Genomic DNA, 25826 nt, shown 5'->3' with positions numbered 1-25826 from the left:
ATGTAAAGTGCGTCACAAATTAAATGCATTATTATTATTATTATTATTATTACTCTAGCGAGACTTCAGGAGAATTCCTCGTTTCAGTTTTCTTGTGTCAGGAGATTTCATCTCGACTGCGCATGCGTGGGTCAATTAGGTTCCTAATTTTGGCCCAAACAAACCACTCCGCCATTGAAATGTGTGCGACTTCAGGTAGCGGAGCGTGAACACTGAAGTGTATTGAGCCATAACCGTGAATGATTAGGCTTACGGGCATTTGTTTAAAGACTTTAAGTCTCAAGTGACATTTATTACAAATATTTATGTCAATATCTTGAAAGTGAGGGAAAAGTCCTCCGTAGGCAGGAGCGGACCATAGTGGGCCATAGTGGGCCATAGTGGAACATAGTGGGGGGGACGACAGGACCTGGTATCAGCCCGACACAGACACCACCACTTTTTAAATAATTTAACTTAGTCTTGAAATCGCAGGGAAAAGTTTCAAAACGGTGTTGATGATAAATATAGTGGGTACATTTCCGTCTGTCACATTAGCGATCGATTAGCCATGCTGTACACCATCAGATCACTCGTTAAAAAAAAAATACAAATAGAGTAAATTTAGATGGCATAGCCTATATGTGTACGTGGATCTCTCTTGTCACAATAATAATAATAATAATAAATAAGGCCGCAAGAGCTGATTATCGGCCATTAGGAGCCATTAGCGGGGCAATGTCGGAACAACATGACCTGAGCAAACAGCACGATGATCCCAGATGCAGCCGGCCGACAACGACCCGCCAGCACTGAGCCAAAGCTGCCGAGCCAGTAAAGCACAAACTCCTCTCCAATAAGTGACAGGCCACTTTCTGTTGGGACCATCACAATTACAATTCGCCAAGCTTGGTCAGGTGGAAACAACTGAATGGTTGAAAGGTATAGTGCCCCTGCACAACATCCTCACTACACCACCTGCACGTCACTACACCACCGCCCCACCCAGTTCACTTATTTAACTGAACACTCAAAACATTGCTCTTTTTCCTGATTGTTTTTCCTCCTGTAAAAACGTTAATCAAAGATATTTGTGCAGGTTCTCTGTCGTCCAGGAAGAATTCATTGTAGTGTAGAAACTCTGTAGATTGAGGCCCCGTCTACACGTAGCAGGGTACCTCACAAACCAAAGATATTTTCCTACGATCTCTGTCACTTATGCCCAGACTTCCCGATCCACACACACCTCCTCCAGCTGTTCTGGTGGGACCCCGAGGCGACACCAGGCCAACTCGGAGACATAGTCCCACCAGCGTGCCCTGGGCCTTCCACGAGGCCTTGTCCCACTAGGACATGCCTGGAACACCTCCCGCGGGAAGCGACCAGGAGGCATTCGGAACAGATGCCCTAGCCACCTCAGCTGGCTCCTTTCGACGTGAAGGAGCAGCGACTCTAGTCCGAGCTCCTCCCGGGTAACTGAGCTCCTCACCCGATCTCGAAGGGTGCGCCCAGCCACCCTGCGAAGGAAACTCATTTCGGCCGCTTGCATTTGCGATCTTGTCCTTTCGGTCATTACCCAAATCTCAAGACCATAGGTGAGAGTGGGAATGTATATCGATCGGTAAATCGAGAGCTTGTTCATTACCTTTATGGACAGAATTTCTAGGCGCAGCCAGGGGCTGGAGGGTGTCCGGTTTGGGAGCCTCAGGATCTCATCTCTGCTGTTTGCAGATGATGTTGTTCTGTTGGCTTCAACAAATCAGGACCTTCAGCACGCACTGGGGCGGTTTGCAGGTCGGTGGGGAGCCCTTGCCTCAAGTGGAGGAGTTCAAGTAGCTCGGGATCTTGCACTGAAAGCTCAGCGATCAAAAATGTTGTTGTGTTGTAGGAAAAATGCATATGTAACTGATAGTTACAAATCACATCAAATGAGGGGCTCAAACTTAAAGATCCTTGTGGTCCATCTGAGACAAAGAGAGGTCAGAGTTCAGCGGGGGATGTCGCCATGTGCTGTTCCTTCCTGCTGTCTCTCCTGGCCTTTATTCTTACTGGCTTTTTGTTGGCTTCGTGTACTTCTTTGTCAGTCCCACTTTTCTGAATCTTATTTTTTGTTCTGAAGTCCCGTGGTTCAGAGGTCCCGTTGAGTAGATTCCAGGAGGAAGAGCTGAGGGAGCAGCAGGAGCTGTCCGACATCACCAAAAAACTGGAGGAGAAATACGTGAGTAAATGTGGCTCACACTTTGACCTCAAAGTGTTAATCCCAGGTTTGTTTTCACCACGGCATCTGTGCCACAGGGAGGGAAGCCCCAAAAACAGACGGACCGCATTCAGGACCTGATCGATATAGGATACGGCTATGACGAGGAGGATTCCTTCATCGATAATGCTGAAGCTGTAAGTGCTGTCTCAGAGTCAGATTAGTGGAACTGAAAGGAATAGGTTGTGTAACATGCACTCTTCATTAGTTTAAAGGTTAAAGTTTAAAGTCTGACAAACCACTTCCTCCCACTTTTCTCTTATCAACGAAAACTAGGCATGCACAATAATAGAGCTCCACAGTCCCACCCACTCCTGGTCACGTGTCGGGGTCCGACGCAAAAAAATCTCATCAAATCAAATCAATTTTATTTGTATAGCGCTTTTCATACATGTCATGTAACACAAAGTGCTTTACAGATTTAAAAACATTCTCTCACACCCACCTCCTTCCAAAAATACAGACACATTGTCGCATTCACACTCCCCCCACCCACCTCCCCAGAGACACACCACACAAGCACATAATACACACTCAAGGTAAAACAGTACATGTATTTTTAGTGTTGACTTTTCGAAAAACAGAATAATGACGCTGGCCAATCAGCTATGTGCTAACTACCGACACTTGCGTGGGTATTTTACAAGAAAGAAACAAACAATACTTGAAAATACAACAAAAGTACTTTTATGATTTTGCAGTTTATAACAGACAATAGACAAATCTTCAATATTACCTTGTTTCATGTCCGTGTGTTAGCACATAGCTGATTAGCCGGCGCCGTGATGTTAAACTCTCATTTGAGTTGACAATTTAGAAAATCGTAGAAAAATGTTATTTGCATAATAATTTGGAACGCTTGTTCCAATCCCATCTCGGAGGATGTCAGATTCTACACAAATATATTGAGAGTCCGCATCCAGGTGAACACAAGACTCGTGGATTGGAGGAGAGAGGAGCTCAGGGAAGTCCCCAGGTCATGCCACAGCCTGCTACGGGCACATTGGCCACCTAGCATAGTGCTGCAGTCGGCTCTGTGCGTAATTGTTGCTAAAGCACCATACTGTAGGTCCAATTAATCTCGGATGGTGTCATATTCCAACGTCCACGTTAATTTCTCCCTTTTAGAAAGACGTAATTGAAAGACGAGCCCAGTATTGAAGCCGAACTTCAGGCTTTAGGCAAATTGATAAAACAAAATAATCCGCTCTGAGACTGTGATTTCAAATTTCATTTTTCCGTTTTAGTATCATATAAAAAATTTAAAATATGTGCCATTTGGAGTGATTTTGTTACATTTTGATGAGTCTTTATGTATTTCTGAGCCGCTGCAGCAGTTTCTGTTCATGAGCTTCAATGAACAGTTTAGGGGAGGCCGGATAGAAGATTTATGCACAACTGCAGCCTCTGGAGGGTCCTACACCTTGATGTTCTGGAGACTCCAGAGGCACCTGCAGCTTCAAATACCTGTTTGCTTTTTTACCTTTATGACATTGAAATACAATTTGCATAATAATTGTGATCAAGGTATAAGTATCAGAATTGTGTTTTTAATTGTTAGCCATTTAGGGTGATTTAGTTTCATTACATTAAACAAAAAAAGCAATGAGTAAATATTTTGACTATTCTACTCACCACTGCTAAACGATTAAACCTTGTCTAATCTGCGTTCCTGTTGTCTGAATTGCCTGCATAGTATGATGAGTTTGTGCCCTCCTCCATCACCACAAAACTGGGAGGCTTTTACGTCAACGCCGGGGTCTTACAGTTCAGAGGAGTCTCCTCCGACACAGAGTCAGCGGAGCGCCCAGACGAGCACTCAGGGGAGAGGAAAATGAAGTCCTCAAAAGTAAGTGTGAATGCTCTAAATGCTGTGCACAGACAATATAAATTTATAGAATTTTATGGCCCTATGGTTTATTCAGTTTACGACAACTTCACCGCTTAGTCTTTGTAGCTAAACTACCTTGGAACTAAAATATAGCATCTTTGTACTGAAAATAATATCCTTATGTTTGATTATAAAATTCAGTAAAATGGAACAACTTGGACGAACTTCATGTCATGTGGTTTTGATTGCGGAAGAGGAATGACCATTATTACCTGGGATGATAGAGTTGAGGATTATTTGGCTTTTGGGTTAGCAAGGCCTTTCTCAGTGCAATCAGGCCTGTACTGGCAAATACAACCGCATTTACAGAGAGGAACCCAAACAACCCCACCTCCAATTCAATCATCAAAACATAACATTTAAGGTTTGACACTGCAATAGAACACAGGAATATGTAGAGAATTTCTCTTGAAACTTCTGTCAATTGACTGTCAATTCAGTGTTGATTTTTTCTTCTTTTTTCCCCCCCAAGTTATTGGTGTGAATGAAACCTAAAAATGTAGGTTTTGTTCTGTTGCTCATTACGCAGGCAGGACTAGATACTAAATAAAAAAAAATCACTGATTATAAGATGACCCACTCTAACAAAGGAGCATCTGTAAATCTATAAACAGGAGGAACAGAGGATGTGTGTGTTGGAGACAAAATACCTAAAAGACTGTGGGCATTTACCAAAGTGTGACAGGCTGCTCCTGTCGTCTGCTAAGAGAAGAGACGGCGGTGCAGGTATGGGAGCAGCTGTCACTCCACTCCCACTTCACGCATCTCAGGTCTTTGAAACTGCTTCTGTCACCAGCCAGACATTCAGAACAACACTCAGACAGAGCAGGCTGACCAGTGGGAGTGACCTAATGGATGGGTAATAGTAGACTTTTACCCATTCATCTTTGAGTAGCTGCTTTTTTGTTTGTTTTCTTCACCCATACTGCGACATGGGTAAACGTAAGCTAATATGGCGATGCATTCTGCAGCTCTCCGTTCGCCTTTCACCCCTCTGTGTGATTGACTGTTGTCTGTTTTTAGAAACGTAAACTGAATGGTGCAAATGAATCTCAGAAGAAACGCTGCAATGACAAGTCCCAGGCGGATGGAGAGTCGGGGTAAGTGTGCTTACAACATTGCAAAGCACTCAGATATTTGCAGTAATTTGAGACGGACCCAAAATTGTTTGGCCAGGATCACGAATGTACCCGAATTGTCCTGAGTAATATAACCCCAGCTCACCGGTAGTAGTTACCTGAGTCGCTAATTTAATTGTGGGGAGCTGCACTTTTTCCCCATGTTAATCAACAACACGGCAACAGCGGAAAAACACGAGGTGCTACGGCAGACAAGTTACAAACACAACACACCGCTCAACAAAATAATAACCTTTAGCCTCTGTTGTAGAGGTCGACCGATATGGGTTCTGCAATGCTGATATTTTTTGACTGATATGTTTTTTTTAAATGTCTATAATCCTGTGATGAAAGTTGTTGTACTGTGACAGCAGGGGGCGCTTTATTGGAGATGTAGGGCTGATTAATTCATGAAATTCATGTTTAGTAGGTGCCTCAGAGGGAGCTTGTTTGAAAGACAAAAATCAGCAGTTTCTAAAACAAAAATACGGTCATTGTCTCTTATGGTTTGGAAATTATAAGCACAAAAGTCTGCAACACAAAACATTTGAGGTGTACAAACTTGTGACCGATTTTTACCGCAGTGTTTCTGAGGCCGAGGAAGTTATTCATTTTGAAGCTCTGACTGAGCTCTTTCCAATGCAAAAAACGGGAAGTCTATATCACTTTCACTTCTGGAGATATACGATATTGGACAATAGCCCATATTTTTAAATACCCAAATATCAGCCCGATACATCGGTCGACCTATACTCTGTTTCATTACGTTATGTGTTGTGATTGGCAGCTCATCGTCTGCGCCTATCGGAGAAAACTCACCAAAGAAAAAGACAAAGAAGACCAGTTTTCTGAGTGTCACCAATGAGCTCAAGAAGCTTGAGAAGGGGCCCGAGAGGCAGAGGATGGAGCAGGCCCCGGACATCAGCCCACTGGCCCTGGGGCCTGCCGACGCTGCTGGAGGAGGCTGTATGCCCTTCACTAGTGCACTGCTCAGTCTGAAGGAGTCTATGGACTTAGATTTGGACTTTGTGCTGATCAACGATGACAGCAGCGACGACAGCTCCTCCTCCTCCCTGTCCCTGCCCTCCAAATACCCCAAAGACGAGCTGTCCACCACATCTGTTGTCTCCACGGCTCCCAAAGACGAGCTGTCCACCACATCCGGTGTCCCCACGGCTCCCAAAGACAAGCTGTCCACCACATCCGGTGTCCCCACGGCTCCCAAAGACAAGCTGTCCACCACATCCGGTGTGTCCACGGCTCCCAAAGACAAACTGTCCACCACATCCGGTGTCTCCACGGTTCCCAAAGACAAACTGTCCACCACATCCGGTGTCCCCACGGCTCCCAAAGACAAGCTGTCCACCGCGTCCGGTGTCTCTTTGGCTCCCAAAGACGAGCTGTCCACCACGTCCGGTGTCTCTTTGGCTCCCAAAGACAAGCTGTCCACCGCGTCCAGTGTCTCTATGGCTCCCAAAGACAAGCTGTCCACCGCGTCCGGTGTCTCTATGGCTCCCAAAGACAAGCTGTCCACCACGTCCAGTGTCTCTATGGCTCCCAAAGACAAGCTGTCCACCGCGTCCAGTGTCTCTATGGCTCCCAAAGACAAGCTGTCCACCACATCCGGTGTCCCCACGGCTCCCAAAGACGAGCTGTCCACCACATCCAGTGTGTCCACGGCTCCCAAAGACAAGCTGTCCACCACATCCGGTGTCCCCATGGCTCCCACAGAGAAGCAGCTTCCAGTGAGACACACCCGAGCAGAGGACAATGTGCCACAGGCCTGTCCTGAAGGCTTCCCTCCTGACGTAGAGGAGAGCGTCAACAGGCTCTTAACGGTGAGTCGTGATGTGTGATTGAGAGATTTTGAAATGAGTACTTTCGTAAGTTAATTTTTCCTAGGATGCTTTTACTTACACTAAAAACATATACAATAGGCCAGAATGAATGTAGTTGGTGGCACAGACTGGTAGCCTCGCTTCAGTCTACCCAGGGCATCTGTGGCTACAATAGTAGCTTACCACCAAGTATGGAGTGAATGAATGATGACTACGATGTTGTGCTTTGAGAAACTTGGTAACTGGCTTGAAAAGCGCAATATAGTGTAAGCCATTATTATTATTACTTATGTAAATATTTTTACCCCTGTACTTATGTAAAAAACAGTTGGTACTTCATCCACGACTGTGCTTGTCATGCATGTGCCTAGGCCATCAAGACTTCAGAGGGCGAGTCCAAAGTCAAGTACTACACTCCCGAGATCAACAACACCCTGCTTCAGTGAGTCCTACTCTGACATGGAGGATCTTTGTCCCGTCTGTATGTGATCTGTCCCGTGTTGTGTCCTCAGGATCGATGCACAGTGCAGAAAACATGGAGGTCTTCTGCGATCAACGGTCTTCTCCCACATCTGCACCTTCCTGCCCTGCAGCAAAAAGACACTGCAGCAGAGGGTCAACAGGCTCAAGAACTCTCACACTGTAGGGCTCATCCTCTGACACTGTAGGGCTCATCCTCTGACACTGTAGGGCTCATCCTCTGACACTGTGGGCCTCATCCTCTGACACTGTAGGGCTCATCCTCTGACACTGTAGGCCTCTTCCTCTGACACTGTAGGCCTCATCCTCTCGCACTGTAGGCCTCTTCCTCTGACACTGTAGGCCTCATCCTCTCGCACTGTAGGCCTCTTCCTCTGACACTGTAGGCCTCATCCTCTGACACTGTGGGCCTCATCCTCTGACACTGTAGGGCTCATCCTCTGACACTGTAGGGCTCATCCTCTGACACTGTAGGGCTCATCCTCTGACACTGTAGGCCTCTTCCTCTGACACTGTAGGCCTCATCCTCTCGCACTGTAGGCCTCTTCCTCTGACACTGTAGGCCTCATCCTCTCGCACTGTAGGCCTCTTCCTCTGACACTGTAGGCCTCATCCTCTGACACTGTGGGCCTCATCCTCTGACACTGTAGGGCTCATCCTCTGACACTGTAGGGCTCATCCTCTGACACTGTAGGGCTCATCCTCTGACACTGTAGGGCTCATCCTCTGACACTGTAGGGCTCATCCTCTGACACTGTAGGGCTCATCCTCTGGCTCTGTAGGTCTCATCCTCTGACGCTGTAGGTCTCATCCTCTGGCGCTGTAGGTCTCTTCCTCTGGCTCTGTAGGTCTCTTCCTCTGGCACTGTAGGTCTCTTCCTCTGGCTCTGTAGGTCTCATCCTCTGGCACTGTAGGTCTCATCCTCTGGCTCTGTAGGTCTCTTCCTCTGGCTCTGTAGGTCTCATCCTCTGGCACTGTAGGTCTCATCCTCTGGCTCTGTAGGTCTCTTCCTCTGGCTCTGTAGGTCTCATCCTCTGGCACTGTAGGTCTCATCCTCTGGCTCTGTAGGTCTCTTCCTCTGGCACTGTAGGTCTCTTCCTCTGGCTCTGTAGGTCTCATCCTCTGGCTCTGTAGGTCTCTTCCTCTGGCTCTGTAGGTCTCTTCCTCTGGCACTGTAGGTCTCTTCCTCTGGCTCTGTAGGTCTCTTCCTCTGGCACTGTAGGTCTCATCCTCTGGCTCTGTAGGTCTCTTCCTCTGGCTCTGTAGGTCTCTTCCTCTGGCACTGTAGGGCTCTTCCTCTGGCACTGTAGGTCTCTTCCTCTGGCTCTGTAGGTCTCTTCCTCTGGCACTGTAGGTCTCATCCTCTGGCTCTGTAGGTCTCTTCCTCTGGCACTGTAGGTCTCTTCCTCTGGCTCTGTAGGTCTCTTCCTCTGGCACTGTAGGTCTCTTCCTCTGGCACTGTAGGTCTCATCCTCTGGCTCTGTAGGTCTCTTCCTCTGGCACTGTAGGTCTCTTCCTCTGGCACTGTAGGTCTCTTCCTCTGGCACTGTAGGTCTCTTCCTCTGGCACTGTAGGTCTCATCCTCTGGCTCTGTAGGTCTCTTCCTCTGGCACTGTAGGTCTCTTCCTCTGGCTCTGTAGGTCTCTTCCTCTGGCACTGTAGGGCTCATCCTCTGGCTCTGTAGGTCTCTTCCTCTGGCTCTGTAGGTCTCTTCCTCTGGCTCTGTAGGTCTCTTCCTCTGGCTCTGTAGGTCTCATCCTCTGGCACTGTAGGTCTCTTCCTCTGGCACTGTAGGTCTCTTCCTCTGGCTCTGTAGGTCTCTTCCTCTGGCACTGTAGGTCTCTTCCTCTGGCTCTGTAGGTCTCTTCCTCTGGCACTGTAGGTCTCTTCCTCTGGCACTGTAGGTCTCATCCTCTGGCTCTGTAGGTCTCATCCTCTGGCACTGTAGGTCTCTTCCTCTGGCTCTGTAGGTCTCATCTTCTGGCTCTGTAGGTCTCTTCCTCTGGCTCTGTAGGTCTCTTCCTCTGGCACTGTAGGTCTCTTCCTCTGGCTCTGTAGGTCTCATCCTCTGGCTCTGTAGGTCTCTTCCTCTGGCTCTGTAGGTCTCTTCCTCTGGCTCTGTAGGTCTCATCCTCTGGCTCTGTAGGTCTCATCCTCTGGCACTGTAGGTCTCTTACTCTGGCACTGTAGGTCTCTTCCTCTGGCTCTGTAGGTCTCATCCTCTGGCACTGTAGGTCTCATCCTCTGGCTCTGTAGGTCTCTTCCTCTGGCTCTGTAGGTCTCATCCTCTGGCTCTGTAGGTCTCTTCCTCTGGCTCTGTAGGTCTCATCCTCTGGCACTGTAGGTCTCTTACTCTGGCACTGTAGGTCTCATCCTCTGGCTCTGTAGGTCTCATCCTCTGGCTCTGTAGGTCTCATCCTCTGGCACTGTAGGTCTCTTACTCTGGCACTGTAGGTCTCATCCTCTGGCTCTGTAGGTCTCATCCTCTGGCTCTGTAGGTCTCATCCTCTGGCTCTGTAGGTCTCATCCTCTGGCACTGTAGGTCTCTTACTCTGGCACTGTAGGTCTCTTCCTCTGGCACTGTAGGTCTCATCCTCTGAGGCCTAGTCCACACGTAGCAGGGCATTTATAAATCCGCCCTCCGCCTAGAATTTTTTTTTAGTTTTTTCATCATAAATTGTTCAAATTGCTCCACAAGTTTCTGCACAGCACATACATTATTTTTTATGCAGCTGTATTCACTGTAGTCCCAAATTCACCGTTATAGCTTTACAGACCTGCCTAACAATTGTGAGATGACATATACAAAGGCATTTGCCATTTTTTGTAATCTTCCGTCAGATAAATAGGCGAGTACAGTGAGTTACTCTCTTGACCAGACTTACCGCTGATCGCTGACAGACTGACCTCAGACTGACCGCTGATAGACTGACGTGGCATGTTATAACTCCAAACATGGCTGCAGCGAGGACTGTGGCATTGGTCTCACCGTTTCCTCCGGGAGGACAACTTTATCTCAAAGTTCTCCTGCAGAAGCGCGTCCCGGTGTTACGCCGCAAACGGCATGACTGCCGAGAAATGCACTCACGCTATTGTGTGAACATGTCGGATGTGGGACAGTTATTTGGTGTAAAATAACTGCCGGTAAAGTGCTCCTTCACCTGCGCTTTGACATGAAGCAGTACTTGAGCTTTGGAGGCATCAGATGCTGTTTCTGATGTAAACACAGGCCATGCGCAGCATGCTGACAGTGACGTGGTCCAATACTCCGGTTATTAATGTCCACACTCAAACGCGTAACCGGATAATTCCCAAATGTTCACTTTGGCCGGAGTTTTTAGAAACTGTCGTTTTTATTGACAGAAAACAGTTTTGTGTGGATGATAGGAGAGATCGTGTCATCCTGACACTGTAGGTCTGTACTTGTCGTATAGCTCAATAAGGAGAGAGACTAGTTTGATTCTTCGCTGTGGGATCGAGGCCGACGGTCAAAAATTAGGTGCCAATGCTGTCCACATTTTGTGTAGTTGTAGATGTTCAGAGCAATTTTGACGCACGCAAATAAGGCATTGTCTAGCTTGAGCCATTTGATGCGACACATTTTTACTGTAAACTCTTTGTCAAACATCATCACAATATAATGTCCCAGTTGGTTTTGATCCCATATTCAAATCCACTTGATGGTCTGTCTTTAAATGTGGCCTAATGGGGATGTAAAGGTTCTGCCTTGGACTTGAAGGGTGTATTTAGTGATTTAAAACGTCCATTTTCCCTCTGCGCTCTGCTCAGGAGGAGGACATGGATCAGCTGATGAAGACCTTGAGAGAGGCCATTGAGCAGACCATGCCTGAGCAGAGGCTCCAGTGGAAGGCCATCTGTAAAGCTAACAAGCATAGTATCACGTAAGGCCATTCAGGGAGTCACCGAGGTTCACAGTCACGAGTCTCACACTTGACGACGTACACTCTGACCCCCTGAACTGCCTTTCAGAGCTGCAGAGGAGGAGCAGGAGGAGGCCACAGGGGAGAAGAGCAAAGGACCCAAGAAGCAGTTCCAATGGAGCGAGGCGATCAGGTGAGTGTGCTTTTACCAAACCTCTGCATCACTGACTTAAATGTGTCAATTCAAAGCAGTGGTTTAAGTCTGTCAAATCGCTTATGGGAATGGAGGTTGGACGGGCCCTGGCCAAACAAGATCCCAACACTCTTCAGGTCCAATGCGATGCTCTGGCAAAACACTTTGCATCAGTCTGGGAACAATCTGAACAGACATTGCTATCTGAGGAGGAGGTTGCACATCATCTGTCGCAAGGTGTTTTACCTCTGCTGAGCATAGGTCAAGTTAAAGCCGGGCTGCGTAAAATGAATCCATCAAAGGCAGCGGGTCCGGACAGTTTCCCATCCTGGGTCCTTAAGACTTTTCATGAAGAGTTGGCCCCTGTGATGTGTGATGTTGAATGTTGAATCCATGAATTGAAAACATCTTCCCAGCTCAGTGGAAAAGGGCACTAGTCAAAGCTCTTCCCAAGAAAAGTAAGCCAAGCTTACATCTGACTACCGGCAAATCTCCTTGGTCAGTTGTGTAGGGAAAGTGCATTATGAAGGGATCTTGAGAGATGCTCTATTACAGGACACTGCCTCTAAAACTGCCTCCACTCAACATGGCTTTATGAGCAACAAATCTACTGTAACAGCACTGAGCAATGGCACAACACTCTCAGCAACAATCCCATAATGGATGCTCATGCTGTATTTGTGGATTTGCTTTTGACACAATAAAGCTTGATCAGCTGTTGAAGGCTCTGGCAGAGATGCAGGTGAGGCGCCCCCTATGGCTCAGTGTGAAGAGCTACCTGAGCAACAGAGAGCAAACAGTGCAGTGGGGCTCCTGCTTTTCATCACCTTGTGGGGGGGCTGTTGTCACCTTTACTTTTTGTAATTTGTGTCAATAGCCTGGATGCTCGCCTTCTTTCCTCTGTACATCCTGTGAAGTATGCAGACGACCTCACACTGACAGAGCTTCTGATGGGCTCAATGCCTGGTCTGATGCAGAGGGCTCTGGACTCTGTTCCATTGACTGCCAAGAAAAGCTCCTGACCCCATTCATCCACAAAGACTAAGGACATACTGGTCAGTGCCAGGAAAGAGTCTAGCATCCCCTGCCCTCCCCCGCCTGAAGTTGGTGGTCAGGCAGTGAGCAGAGTCACCACGTTCAAACTGCTTGAAGTCCAGATATCTGATCTCTCCTGGGATGTTCACGTGTGATGCATGCTTTCTAAAACACACCCCAGAATATACTACCTGAGTGTGGCCAGGGGAGCTGGACTTCTCTGACGTCCTCAAAATGATCTATCTGACTTTCATCAGACCTGTTCTAGAGTATGCCAGTCCTGTGTGGGGCGGCCTCCCTAAGAGCCTGTCAGGGGAACTGGAGCAGGTGCAGAAAAGGTGCTGCAGGATTATTGGTATCCCTCCATCCAATCTGTGAGGCGGGACATGGCCACACTGCAGACGCTCAAGAATATCCTGAAGGACAGTTCCTCTCCTCTGCACACATAACTCAGACCCATCCATTAGAGACCAGCTCAGGCACCAAAGACCATACGCAGCCAAAAAGGGCAACACAAAAAAAAACATGAAATATCTTTTATCCCACAAGCGTTGTATTATAAATCTGTTTTATAGATGTTTTTTTATTTATTTTTTATTCTATTGTAAATGAGACGTTTCAGGTTAAACATTTAGTTCTTTCCTGCTATGTCAAAGTTTGAATAAACCTAAACGTATGCACATGTACTGTGTCCCCTGCAGAGAGAGTCTGGGGCGGCTGCTGAAGCTGAAGCTGGAGCGCTTCCAAAGGGAGCACAGAGGCCAGGACATGGATCAGTGTCTGCGCTTGGTGCTGGATAGTGAGGTGAAGCCGCTCTGGCCCAAAGGATGGATTAGCTCCAGGTACCACGCACTGACCCACACAGTGGTCCTCAACAGGTGTCTCTCCAAACCTGAATAAGGATTTGTTTTATATAGCATTTATAGTAGCAAAAAACTCATCAACAGTGATTTTTGGCAAGACCCACCTGTTGAGAACTAGTGCCCTACATGCACCGCCCCATGGGGCCTGATCTGATCTGACATGTGTCCTCTGTAGCGCCCTGCTGAAGGAGAGCAGAAAACTGTTGGAGCACGGGCTGATAAAGTAAGTACAATGCTCTCCATAACCTGGTCAAATTATGGATAAACTCAACACATCGCCTTTACTCTGCCTGATCCCGTCAGACCTCTGAAGCTCAGCAGGGAAGGGCCTGGTCGGTACTTGGATAGGAGACCGTTTGGTAACACCAGGAAGCCTAGTGAATGTAGTGAGTGAGTGGTTGGTGGTGGTCGGACGGGCCGATGGTGCAGACTAGTTGCCTCGCTTCCGTCAGTCTACCCCAGGGCAGCTGTGGCTACAATTGTAGCTTACCATCGAGTATGGAGTGAACAAATAATGCGATGTAAAGCGTTTTTGAGTGTCCAGAAAAGCGCTATATAAAACTGATGCATTATTATAAGAAAAGATACAGGTAATGGTCCTTATCAGAGTGTATGTGTGCTGTGGACCGAGGTTTATCATTAGCTTTTACTGTAACTATCCAAAATGCTATAAAGTAGAACTAGACATTTCAACATAAGGACATGTAGGTGAGTCATTGAGAAAGGACCAGAGATTCCAAAATAAAAACCTTCATTTTTTTGCTGTAAGTTACGTTGGCTTGTTTTTGTAACAATGATATGGTCTAATAAAGAAAAATAAAGAACACCATCAAATCCTTGGGTTGAAATGTTGCAATTTAAATAAACCTTCTCCGACAGGGTCTTCCTCAAGCAGGTGGTTTTTGTCCATCTTAAATAGCTAAGGGTGTGGCAAGCACCGTGGGGTGCCCAGTTATAGGCTGCAGGAATGCAAACATTAAAAATACATAGGTCTATTTAAAAAAAACACAAACAGGCCATACAATATAAGAACCTGATCCATCACATGCGTTAATTCAAGAATACAACATCTCCACACAAAAAAATGTTTTCTCTCTTTTTCAAAGAAAAATGTAAGTTAAATTTATCATTTAAACCTTTTGGTGCTAGGGTTTGAAGCGTGTGAATCCAAAGCGCTGCCCTCTGTTTTAGGAGCTTGTCATGGTCGCCCCCTGTATGCGGCAGGGGGACCTGCTCAATGTCAATGAATCTGAGCATACTGTCATGGTCCATATCATTGAAGTGAGAGCCACTGGATAGTCTCTCTTGCTCCTGCAGATGGAGCTTTTGTGTTCAGAAATCCTTAGTTTAAGTGTTCTTGTAGTCTTTCCAACGTAGGCCAGACCAAATGGGCAGCGCAACATGTCGATGTCGACGTGGGGGGAGGCCAGTGGTGTAGTCTACGTGATACGCAGGTATACGCCGTATAACCATTTGAAGTGGTTGACATCAGAATAACATTCCCTTTTTTTATATTGATGTTTTTTCTTTTTTTTAAATAGACCTTTGTATTAATGTTTGTATTCCTGCAGCCTATAACTGGGCTATTTAAGATAAATAATGAGGCAGGTGTTTTTTGGCCAAGGAAGACCCTGTCGGGTTAAAGCGTTGAATTTAAATAAAACTTCTCCAAGGATTTGGTGGTGTGCGGGAACGTTTTAGACTTTTCATCCTATGCACCCATCGCAAATTGGTGAGCGTAGTCTCCTCACTTTTTTCTGTAACAATATGTAAAAATATTGTATGCTTGTTAAGGTTAAACCCGCCACTAGGAGGCGAACAAGTGCAACTCTAAGCAGTAAGCCAGAGAGTAAGGCTGTGACTTGTGCTTTCAGACCTGTTGGATAAATGACCCCTTTGGGCCAGGGCAAAGAATATGAACTCCTGTTTTATATGAAAACCCACATGAACAGTTTTGGTTTGATCATTTTAGTGAAACAAAATAAAAGGCAGAAGGCCACATCACACATTTTAACTGAGCAGCAAACGGCACAAGAAAACCAACAGTAACAAGTCTATACAGGGCAGTTTGACAAGTCTCCACAGACAAACTGATCCATCAAATGTGAAGAAAAATATTTGATTTGATATTTGTTGAAAATAGCCTTTTAATGTTATGCTTATTTGTACTGACAATATTTGTGTTAAATACAGGTTTATCTATCGGACTAGTTCATTGATCACCTCGGTCCAGTCCAGTGTGGACAAACATGGGTCTTTCAGAGAAGTAGAGTCCAAACATTTAGTTTAGTAAGTCAATATCTTTGTGTCTGACGGACAGGACCGCCACAGTACGGTGATCACGCTTAGTTTTTCATGAAATATCAAAGACATTCAACTATTTTACACTTTTCATCAGCAGAGAGATCCTTTTTCTTTCCCATATTGCTTGAAAATTGTGGTCTGCTAAATAATGGTGAAAATCCTTTTTCAGCAGTTTTGACCTTTACAGAAGATCTTTAAGAATATCTTTATTTATAAAGCGTCTTTCACAGACATAGTTGTACAGTCACTCCATACTGGGTGGTGTAAACTATGTTTGTAGCTTCAGTTTCCCCTGGGGGAGACTGACAGAGGCGCTGTCGCAACTGCACACATCTGTGCCAACGGTCCCTCTGACACCACCCTACATTCACTCACACACATCATTCATCCTGGCCTATTGTACATGTTTTTAGTGGTAGGGGAAATCGGAGTACCCGGAGAGAACATGCAAACTCCACACAGAAAAGCTCCCAGCTGTGAATCGAGAGCGCTAACCGCCCAGGGCTTGCCTGATCACTAATTATCAGTCGTCCAGGAACTTTCCAACATAGCAGTGATGGTTCAGTAACTATTGTGTCGCTGTATTCCTTTGTTTCAGGGTGAAGACATGTGACAGTCCTCCAGGTGACTGTACTGTAGTGCGTCCGGACACCCTTCCTAACTCCGCCCCCTCCTCTCACTCCACCCATCTGCGCCCGCCCCCCCCACCCCTCGAGCTCCTGGTGTCGGCAGTGGCCCGGTACAGTCAGAGCGTTCAGAAGTGGGACATCAGTGAGACCGCAGGGAGCCCCCCGCTGCCCCCGCCCCCTCCTCAGTCCAGTCCCATCAACTTCACTCTGACCCCCCCACACGGTCCCCCCGAGGGCGCTGCTTAGGGTCACCCCCCCCAGGCCCCCCGGGAGTTATTTTAGTGTCAAATGTGTTTAGAATGTCTTGTCAAATATGAAGAAAAATATTTTTGATATTTGTTGAAAGTAGCCTTTTAATGTTAAAGGCTCCCCCCGAGGGCGCTGCTTAGGGTCACCCACCCTAGTGTCAAATGTGTTTAGAATGTCTTGTCAAATATGAAGAAAAATATTTTTGATATTTGTTGAAAATAGCCTTTTAATGTTATGCGTATTTGTACTGACAATATCTGTTAAATAAAGGTTTATGTATCGGACAAGTTTAGTGATCTCCAGTCCAGTGTGGACAAACATGGGTCTTTCAGAGAAGTAGAGTCCAAACATTTAGCTAAAATTGGACAGATATGTTTAAGCTGAAAACCAAAGTTGTCTTTAAAAGTTTCTCAAAGTGAAAGCTGTTTAGTGACTCCTTATGGGTTGAATGAGATCAGATTTGTGAGGCCTCTAGAGCCTCAACCAACATGTGTCTTTGTGATGTCCCATAGACTGAACAGCTGCATGGTCTGAGGTCAGAGGCTCATTTATAACATTGAAATAAATAATCCAAACACATCACCTCTGAATGCTGTGAGTTTAACATCAGAAACTACTGCTCACATTACATCCAACAGAAGCAGAGTAGAATTTCAGAATATTGTAGAGCCAGGATTGTTACTTTAAATCATTTTATTCAAGTAGAAGTCAAAAGTAGATCATTAAAACGTACTTGTGTAGTATTTTCACTTTTCTAGCACAAAAGTTAGTTCTGGTGTTTGTACAAAAAAAAGATAAAATGCAAAATCCTGATATTTCCAGAACACACCACAAAATTGCATAAAATAGTTCATGTTGCACGCAGCTTTTGTCAGATTTACTCTGAGGAAAGAGTAACCAAGTAACTTCAAAAAGACACCAAAATACATGTATGGGAGGACTGAAAGCTGACCTTTATTGGGCTTTTTAGTTTGATTATTAAGAGATAAAATGTGTTTAGTCTTTATTAAAGGGATAGTGCACAGATACGTTAAGCTCAAAGACAGATGTTCTATACCAGATTACAGCTAAATAGCTCGTTTCCATCTGCAGTCCCTGGTGTTTGGCCGGTCCAGTTTATGACTAATACACATGCAGACGTCTGTCTGATGTGTTTCTTGGTAGTGGAACAAAATTTGTTTTGTCCTCCTGTTTTATATTCGCTGAAGAACTAGAGGGCAAGATTAATCTCACTGAAATTCGATTAATCACGGTTCATTTTTCTCTACTAATTATATTCATCATTAATACCTGTCCGACAGAAAACCCTCAAATTTAAAGCATATAATAATAATATTCAGTTTCATCATTCTGTGATGAAACTGTGGTGCTGAACATTTTAAACAGAATCGGCAAACTTGTAGCTTCATAAAGTAGTGTGTAAGGACAAAATTGAAGTCATTTTCGTTGAAATAGTAGCTCATGTCAAAAGGTTGGTGACCCCTGGTTTACAATAGTTAATACAAGTGCTTTGTCTTTCAGGTCATGTGTGTGCTCAGAAACAGTGTGTTTGGTCAAAACATGTAAGATGCGATTAATCTCAATTTTCTTGAGTTCAAGCTTTAACTTTGACAGCCCTAATACACTCACAGTCCAATTAGGTCTTCCAGTAATGATGCTATTATGTTCTTATAGCCACACCTTTATGTTGTTGAAATCCGCGCAGTAATCTTCACTTTACTGCGCAGTAATCTTCACTTTACTGCGCAGTAATCTTCACTTTACTGTGCGGATGCCAAACTACTCCTGGTATTATTACGCCTTACAATATAGTTCCCCCTTTTATCCGCTTAGAAAATCCACATTGTTTAATTTTGTGTAATTATACTTTGTAGTGGAACACTTCACGTAACCATATTTAAATAGGGAAAACGTGGAAGAGCTTGGTAGCTTCTATCTTGACCTGTTTTGGAGCTATAGAGGAGAGAGGGAGAGGCTAAATGCTAACGCCGTCTGCGCTGTGTTTACGTGATTGAAGGCACGGGGGAAGATCAGACAGGTCCTAAAGAACTCGTCAAAGCTAAGGTAAGAACATATCTCAGTATGTAAAAACGGTGGCCTGTTCCTTTAAGAATGCAAATTGTATTTCAGTGCCATGAAGGTAAAAAGCCTAGCACCACTAAACCCTTCAAATGTAAGCACTGCATGAATCAAAAAAATATACATGTATCTCCAGAAATCATCAACACAAATATCCTGAAATATCCCTTTAACCTGATGTATTTGTCTGGCAGAAACCGTCCTTATTGTGCCTTTGTCTACTAAAACCCGCGTGTGTTCTGAATCAGCCACAAATCTGAAAGGCATTCAACTACTTCATGCTTTTCATCAGCAGAGATCCTTTTTCTTTCCCATATTGCTTGAAAATGTTGGTCTGCTTAATACTGTGGAATTTTCAGTAGTTTTTCCTTTAACTGGCCTTAACCTGAAAACTAATCATCAGGCGTCTGAGATTGATGTCAGTGATTCAAAGAGCCCTGAGACACAAAACCATCCATGAGTTTCATTGAATTTTTTTCCCCTTTATGTCACTGAAATACAATTTGCATAATCATTGTTAACATAGGGTAGGTCTGGGCTCATTCTACACATTAGGACATTGCTGGAGCTAGTAGGGGGTGGAAAATGCATAATTTTAACATGTTTTATTCCATCTAATCCATTTAAAGAATTTACTGCAAAAATGATTTTGATGAGTTTTGAGTTGAATTTGTTTATATACTTTAAGTAGGTCTCACTCAATATGACATTTATTGCAGACAATAAAGACGCATATTTATTTACCCAATTTCCATCATTTCTGTCATTGCTGCTGTTTCAGTGACATTTTTAAACCATCGGCAAATATCGTGATAATCGTAAACTGCTGATATTTTGGCCAAGATAATCGTGACCCAAAATGTCCTTATCGTTCCATCCCTAGTTCGGACACAGATAACCTTACAAACAATGAAAAAGAATAATAATCAGGTATTAGCACCTTTAAAGGCCTAACTTCAGAATGAAATAAGATAAATCCCATTTTTATGCAAATATTCACTTGGAGCAGACTTTTGCAGAATATTCTTTGTAAAACTTGGTGTCAGAGAGGCTCCCCCTCGGCTGCATGAGTCCTCACGTGTGCGTTTAGACGAGACACTCTGGTGAAACACTTGCCACAGGCTGAACAGACGAACGGTTTCTCTCCCGTGTGAATCCTCATGTGCGTTTTGAGCGAGCCGTTTTCTGTGAACGCTCTCTCACAGACGGAGCACGCGTACGGCTTCTCGCCCGTGTGTGTTTTCACGTGTTTGTCGAGCTGTCCTTTTTCCGAAAAGGCTCGCTCACAGACTGGGCACGCAAATGGTTTCTCGCCCGTGTGCGTTCTCATGTGCGTTTTGAGCTGCCCCTTTTCAGAAAAACCCTTCTCACAAACCGCACACCTGAACGGCCGCTCTCCGGTGTGCGTTCTCGTGTGCTTATTGAGGTTGGATTTATTTTGGAAGCCTTTCTCACAGACGGGACAAACGAAAGGTCTCTCTCCCGTGTGAATTCTCATGTGCACGACAAGACCGCATTTGTACGCAAAACCCTTCTCACAAAATGAGCACTTGTGAGGCTTCTCTCCGGTGTGAACCAACATGTGACTTTGTAAGTCGGCGTTGCACTTAAAGGTCTTCCCGCACTCTGAGCAGCTGTGTGACACAGTCCTCTCTTCAGCGTGGCGCCGCACATGTTCATTCAGTTCAGTCTTCTCTTTAAAATGTGTCTTACAAACCGGACACACGTAATGGACACACTTTAGATGTTGGGTGAGTTTGTTGTTTCCAATAAACCCTTTTCCGCAAACTGTGCAAATGAAAGGTCTCTCCCCCGTGTGGATTCGGATGTGCTTCGTCAGAGTGCCCTTTTCTTTAAAGCTTTTCTCACAAAACGAGCACTTGTGAGGCCTCTCTCCCGTGTGAACCGTCATGTGCACCTGTAGCTTAGACCTGCGCTCGAACCTCTTCCCGCAGTCCGAGCAGCCGAAGGGTTTGTGGTCGGTCACAGAGGAGTCAGGAGGGATCATGGCGTAGCTTCTCTTTGACGGAGACTCTTCCTGACCGTAGTCTTCGGAGCGCTCCGTGTCAGAGCTGTCAGTGTGCTCCGAGCTGCAGCCGGCCCCTGCTCCACAGTCCTCTCCGATAGCTTCCTCTCCGTTAGCTTCCTCTCCGTTAGCTTCCTCTCCGTTAGCTTCCTCTCCGTTAGCTTCCTCTCCGTTCATTTCCTCTCCGTTCATTTCCTCTCCGTTAGCTTCCTCTTTGTTCTCCTCAGCTGGTCCCTGATGAAGCACAGACTCGTCTTCGTCCTCCTCCATTTTGACGGTGACGATGTGAAAAGGAAACCCTTCCTCCGGCTCCTGTTTGATGCACAGCTCGGGTTCCTCGGTCGTGTCGATGGGCTCAGGCTCCTCTTTAATGTGGGAATGCTCCACACTGGAAAAACAAACACAGATATTGAACGATAATATTATTCTTGTTGATGTTGATTTGAACAAAGAGAGAGACCACATTTTCAGGTAAAACTAGGCTACAATCGTCTACATTGTCCACATTATACAAGTAAACTCAGGGACAGGTCTGAAGGCATGGCCATGCACCGGTCACTGAGTGGACAGCTGGTCAGATTTAATGCTTTTCAGCGCCACTCTAATGCCTAAATACTCATTTGTTTTGCCACAAATGCAAATAATCTTGGCTATTACTATTACATCTGATGAGATTTATAAACATTGACTCAAATCAGAGCCAGAACTCTTGCTGAATTAGTTTTAGACAACAGTCGTTTGTGTTTTTGACAAACGTGAGCATAAATAGAAAATAGTGAGCAGCGTCATCATTCTGTCTCTAAGAAATTTGGATTGAATGCCTTCATTTTGGCATCATTCATTTAATGGCCCTGTAATTGTCTGTGAGCAGCCTCATTTCAGGATTCAACAACTTTGGTTCGTATCTGTTTATTTAACATGGCCTCTTTATCTACAGGGATGATGTATCCGACTGTATCCAGCAGACTGCTTTCATAAAACCAGAATACTCCCTCATCATAACATCTGAACACTGAGACCCTCAGGTTAGTTCAGGAGGAGCAGGATCATTGGAGGTAAACACGGCATTAGCTTTAGCATTAGCATTAGCTTCCAAAACCAACAGCAGCGCGACATGTTCATGGATCAGAGGATAACCGCACTCTGACAGGCCAGAACTCTCACATTCATCCAATAAAGAGTCATTTAGTTCCGTATTCAACACAATAAATAAAGCCGAACTTACTCTGAGCTCCCCGCGCTGTGCTTCACTTGTGCCATAAGGTTCACAGCACTCTGTCCACTGTCAGGTCCAGCATTTTAATACACTATAGAACCTTTCATTCAAGTCTGATCATAACTGTCCCACCGATAGAAGAAGAGGAGCTGTCCCACCGTTAGAAGAAGAGGAGCTGTCACACCGTTAGCTTCAGAGCTAACACATGGGTCTTCCTCACGGGGCGCCCCCTCCGCTGCCTGTCGTTTGTTATTGTTTTGATAACACAGTAAATTCCGCAGGAGGGAATAAACGAGTCATTTCACCCCAGGCTGTTTGAACCAGGCTTGAAAAGTGTTGTTAAAAAGTCTAGAACATATTTATTTGTATTACTAAACAGGCAGCTGTCAGGCCAGCACAGGGACCTCGTGAAGAGGACCCCGGTGTGATTAGCACATTAGCTCCGAAGCTAACTGTGTCAAGCAGAAATAAACGTATTCCTCCGTGCGAGCAGAGCGCGGTGAAACATGGCAGAAGAGAAGCAGGAGCTGACGCACAGTGCGGGCTCTGCGTGAGTTTATTCCACTCACTTCTGTGACCATGACCTTCTAAATATACTGTCCATCTCGGTCTGTTTAGATGTTTTATCTCATCAACATGTGTGTGTTCCTGTTGCTGTTTGTTTCCTAATGCACATGTGTTCCTATTTACTGTCCGGATCTGAAACCTAGTTTTCTTAAAGGGGGGGTGTTATGTAAAATGGACTTTTTCAAGCTTTACATCATGTTATTATGTCATTCCCTCATTAAAAACATGCCTGAAGTGTTGCCTTGGCACATTCACGTATTTTTGAGTAATCTGTAAAAACTCTGATGGCGGCCATTTTAGGGATAGGTTTGCCGGAGTCCTCCTAGGAACGCCCCCACCTCCTGGAGACGCCTCCAAGCTTTCGTCACCAGACGAGTAACCAACCACTGCCCCTCAGCAGAACCCCCTCCCCACTGATGCCACAGACAGTGTGGAGGGGGCGTGTCGGAAAGGGTCAGCGGTTCTTAAAGAGACAGAGGCCTATTTCAAGACATTCACTACAGCCATTTTGAGAGAGCAATTTTATACAAGGCAGTTATTCTAATTTACTGCATTTACAGACCAACAGAAGGTTTGTCATCATTGTAGTGTGATATAGACTGGTGCTATGTGATTGAAAAAAGCAGAATACCCCCTCTTTAATGATCATCACTGACCCCCCCCCCCCCCCCCCCCCCCTCTGAGTGAGAGGTCAGTCTGGTTATTGAGTACGAATGCCCCATGGCTTACAATAGTGCACAGTTCAAGGTTTGGACTTAAGTGAATGACCCCTGGTTAACACTTTATAACAGAGTTTACTGTTGTTTCTACAGCTTGGAGCCCCCCCACATTAAAGAGGATCCCGAGCCCCCCAACACCACGGAGGAACCCGAGCTGTGCATCAAACAGGAGCCGGAGAGGGAGTTTCCTTTTCACATCGTCACCGTCAAAATGGAGGAGGACGAAGGCGAGTCTGCACTTCGAGAGGAAGCTAACGGAGAGGAAGGTAACGGAGAGGAAGCTAACGGAGAGGAAGCTAACGGAGAGGAAGCTAACGGAGAGGAAGGTAACGGAGAGGAAGGTAGCGGAGAGGAAGCTAACGGAGAGGAAGCTAACGGAGAGGAAGGTAACGGAGAGGAAGGTAGCGGAGAGGAAGCTATCGGAGAGGAAGCTATCGGAGAGGACTGTGGAGCAGAGGTCGGCTGCAGCTCGGAGCACACTGACAGCTCTGACACGGAGCGCTCCGAAGACTACGGTCAGGAAGAGTCTCCGTCAAAGAGAAGCTACGCCATGATCCCTCCTGACTCCTCTGTGACCGACCACAAACCCTTCGGCTGATCGGACTGCGGGAAGAGGTTCGAGCGCAGGTCAAAGCTACAGGTGCACATGACGGTTCACACGGGAGAGAGGCCTCACAAGTGCTCGTTTTGTGAGAAAAGCTTTAAAGAAAAATATAAACTTAAACAACACACAAGGGTTCACACTGGAGAAAGACCTTACGTTTGTTCAGTTTGTGAGAAAACTTTTAAATACAGGTCTGATCTGCCGCGACATCTGAAACACGTCCATCACATCTGTCCAGTTTGTAAGTTGCGTTTTCCAGACGAGGTCAAACTGAATTCGCACCTGGGAACTCACGTGGAAGAGAGATCCCCCGACCAGCTCACTCTGAAATCCTTCAGCTGCCCAGACTGTGGGAAGAGATTCACAAAGAAGTTGTATTTAAAAAGACACGTGTGGGTTCACGCGGGAGGCCGGCCTCACAAATGCTCCGTCTGTGGGAAATATTTCAAGCACAAAGACAGTCTCAAAAGGCACACGAGAGCTCACACCGGAGAGAGACCTTTCGTTTGTTCCGTCTGTGAGGAGGTTTTTCAGTACGAATCTGATCTTCCTCAACATCTAAAACATGCTCACCACATCTGTCCGGTTTGTAAGGCTCACTTCACAGACAGTGTTAAACTGAACTCACATCTGAGAACCCACGGAGAGGAGCAAACTCTGGAGCGAGCGTTCCTGAAACTCTACAGCTGTTCAGAGTGCGGGAAGGTATTTACTTTCAAGTCAGATTTGCAGAGTCACGTGTTTGTTCACACGGGGGAGAGGCCTTTCAAATGCTCCATTTGTGAGAAAGGTTTCAAAGAGAAGTGCAACCTTAAACAACACATGCGTATTCACACAGGAGAAAAACCATTCCGATGTTCGCTTTGTGAAAAGGGGTTTACTCAAAAGAACAATCTCCAAACGCACATGCAAACTCACACAGGACAGAAACCTTTTGTGTGTTTGGTTTGTGGGAAATGTTTTAAACTGAAATCGTATTTGAAAATACACGCGACGACCCACACGTCGGAGAAACCTTTCAAATGTTCAGTGTGCGAAAAGGCTTTTACCCAAAACGGTAACCTGAAGTCACACATGAGGATTCACACGGGAGAGAAACCTTTCGCTTGTTCAGTTTGTGACAAAGGTTTTGCATCAACCTCGAATCTGAAGAAGCACGTGCGCGCTCACGCAAAGGAGGGGCTCCAGCGCAGTCCCATCTGAACAGGACGTCCTGAGCCCATGGAAACAGTGGGCATGTTGGGAAGTAGCACAACAGGAGTGCATCAGTTCTACCGGGGAAAGAGTCTCATGTATACAGCAGAGGGGGGAGGCAGATCAGTGACTGGCACGGCTTTCATTGTTTTAATTCACTTCACTAAAACTGACCAGTGTCAGAGCTAGGGCTGAAACAACTAATCGATTACTAAAATATTTGTCAACTATTTCAGTAATCGATTAATCGTTTTCTAGTAAACACAGACTAAAGTAGAGCAAAAAAGACATGAAAATGATGTATTTTGGATGAAAACCTACTTTGTTTTTAAAGTTAAGGTCTGCAGTGTTTTGTACATTGTAAATTTCATAAATATCTGTCTTTGTCTCGTCCAATCAGAAAGCAGAATTAGCACAAATAGCCTTGTACAAACGTTTACTTTAAGTTTACTCCATCAACATGTCCTCAAGCGGCGTCACTTTAGCTCTATGGGATAAAAAAATGGAAAAAATACAATTTCCATGCACCTTTCACAGCCAATCGATTAATCGTAAAAATAATCGGTAGATTAATCGATTACCAAAACAATCGTTAGTTGCAGCCCTAGTCAGAGCGTCTGTGTATCCAGGTTACGATTGTTCTTCAAATATATGTCTTTATTGTAGAAAAGTGGTGTCAGCTATGAGTGTGGGTTGTAGAATCT

The 25826-nt window shown here is 45.5% G+C and overlaps 2 protein-coding genes across 2 annotated transcripts in view; both read right to left on the bottom strand.

Moving 5' to 3' along the window:
- LOC306961346 (bromodomain-containing protein 4-like) overlaps positions 1 to 25826 on the bottom strand; it is a 461990-nt gene that overhangs the window by 195143 nt on the left and 241021 nt on the right. The gene's annotated exons all lie outside the window — the stretch shown is intronic.
- On the bottom strand, positions 19794 to 22176 carry LOC306960664 (uncharacterized protein). Its single transcript, XM_079553138.1, has 2 exons — positions 22048 to 22176; positions 19794 to 21210 (listed from the first exon to the last, which is right to left on the bottom strand). The coding sequence occupies exons 1-2, from the start codon at positions 22080 to 22082 to the stop codon at positions 19839 to 19841; spliced, it is 1407 nt and encodes a 468-aa protein (XP_079409264.1). The 5' UTR covers positions 22083 to 22176; the 3' UTR covers positions 19794 to 19838.

This window comes from Gobius niger, assembly GCF_951799975.1.
Source record: "Gobius niger genome assembly, chromosome: 3".
NCBI lineage: Eukaryota > Metazoa > Chordata > Actinopteri > Gobiiformes > Gobiidae > Gobius > Gobius niger.
The sequence above is the reverse complement of the archived record's forward strand: the minus strand, read 5'-3'. Positions and strand labels throughout refer to the sequence as shown.

Bases quoted from the DNA above. Each gene is read 5' to 3' on its own strand.
- LOC306960664 (XM_079553138.1), bottom strand. From the start codon at position 22,082: ATGGCACAAGTGAAGCACAGCGCGGGGAGCTCAGA. The intron at 21,211-22,047 runs GTAAGTTCGGCT...TTGTTTTTCCAG, and splicing joins CACAGCGCGGGGAGCTCAGA to TGTGGAGCATTCCCACATTA.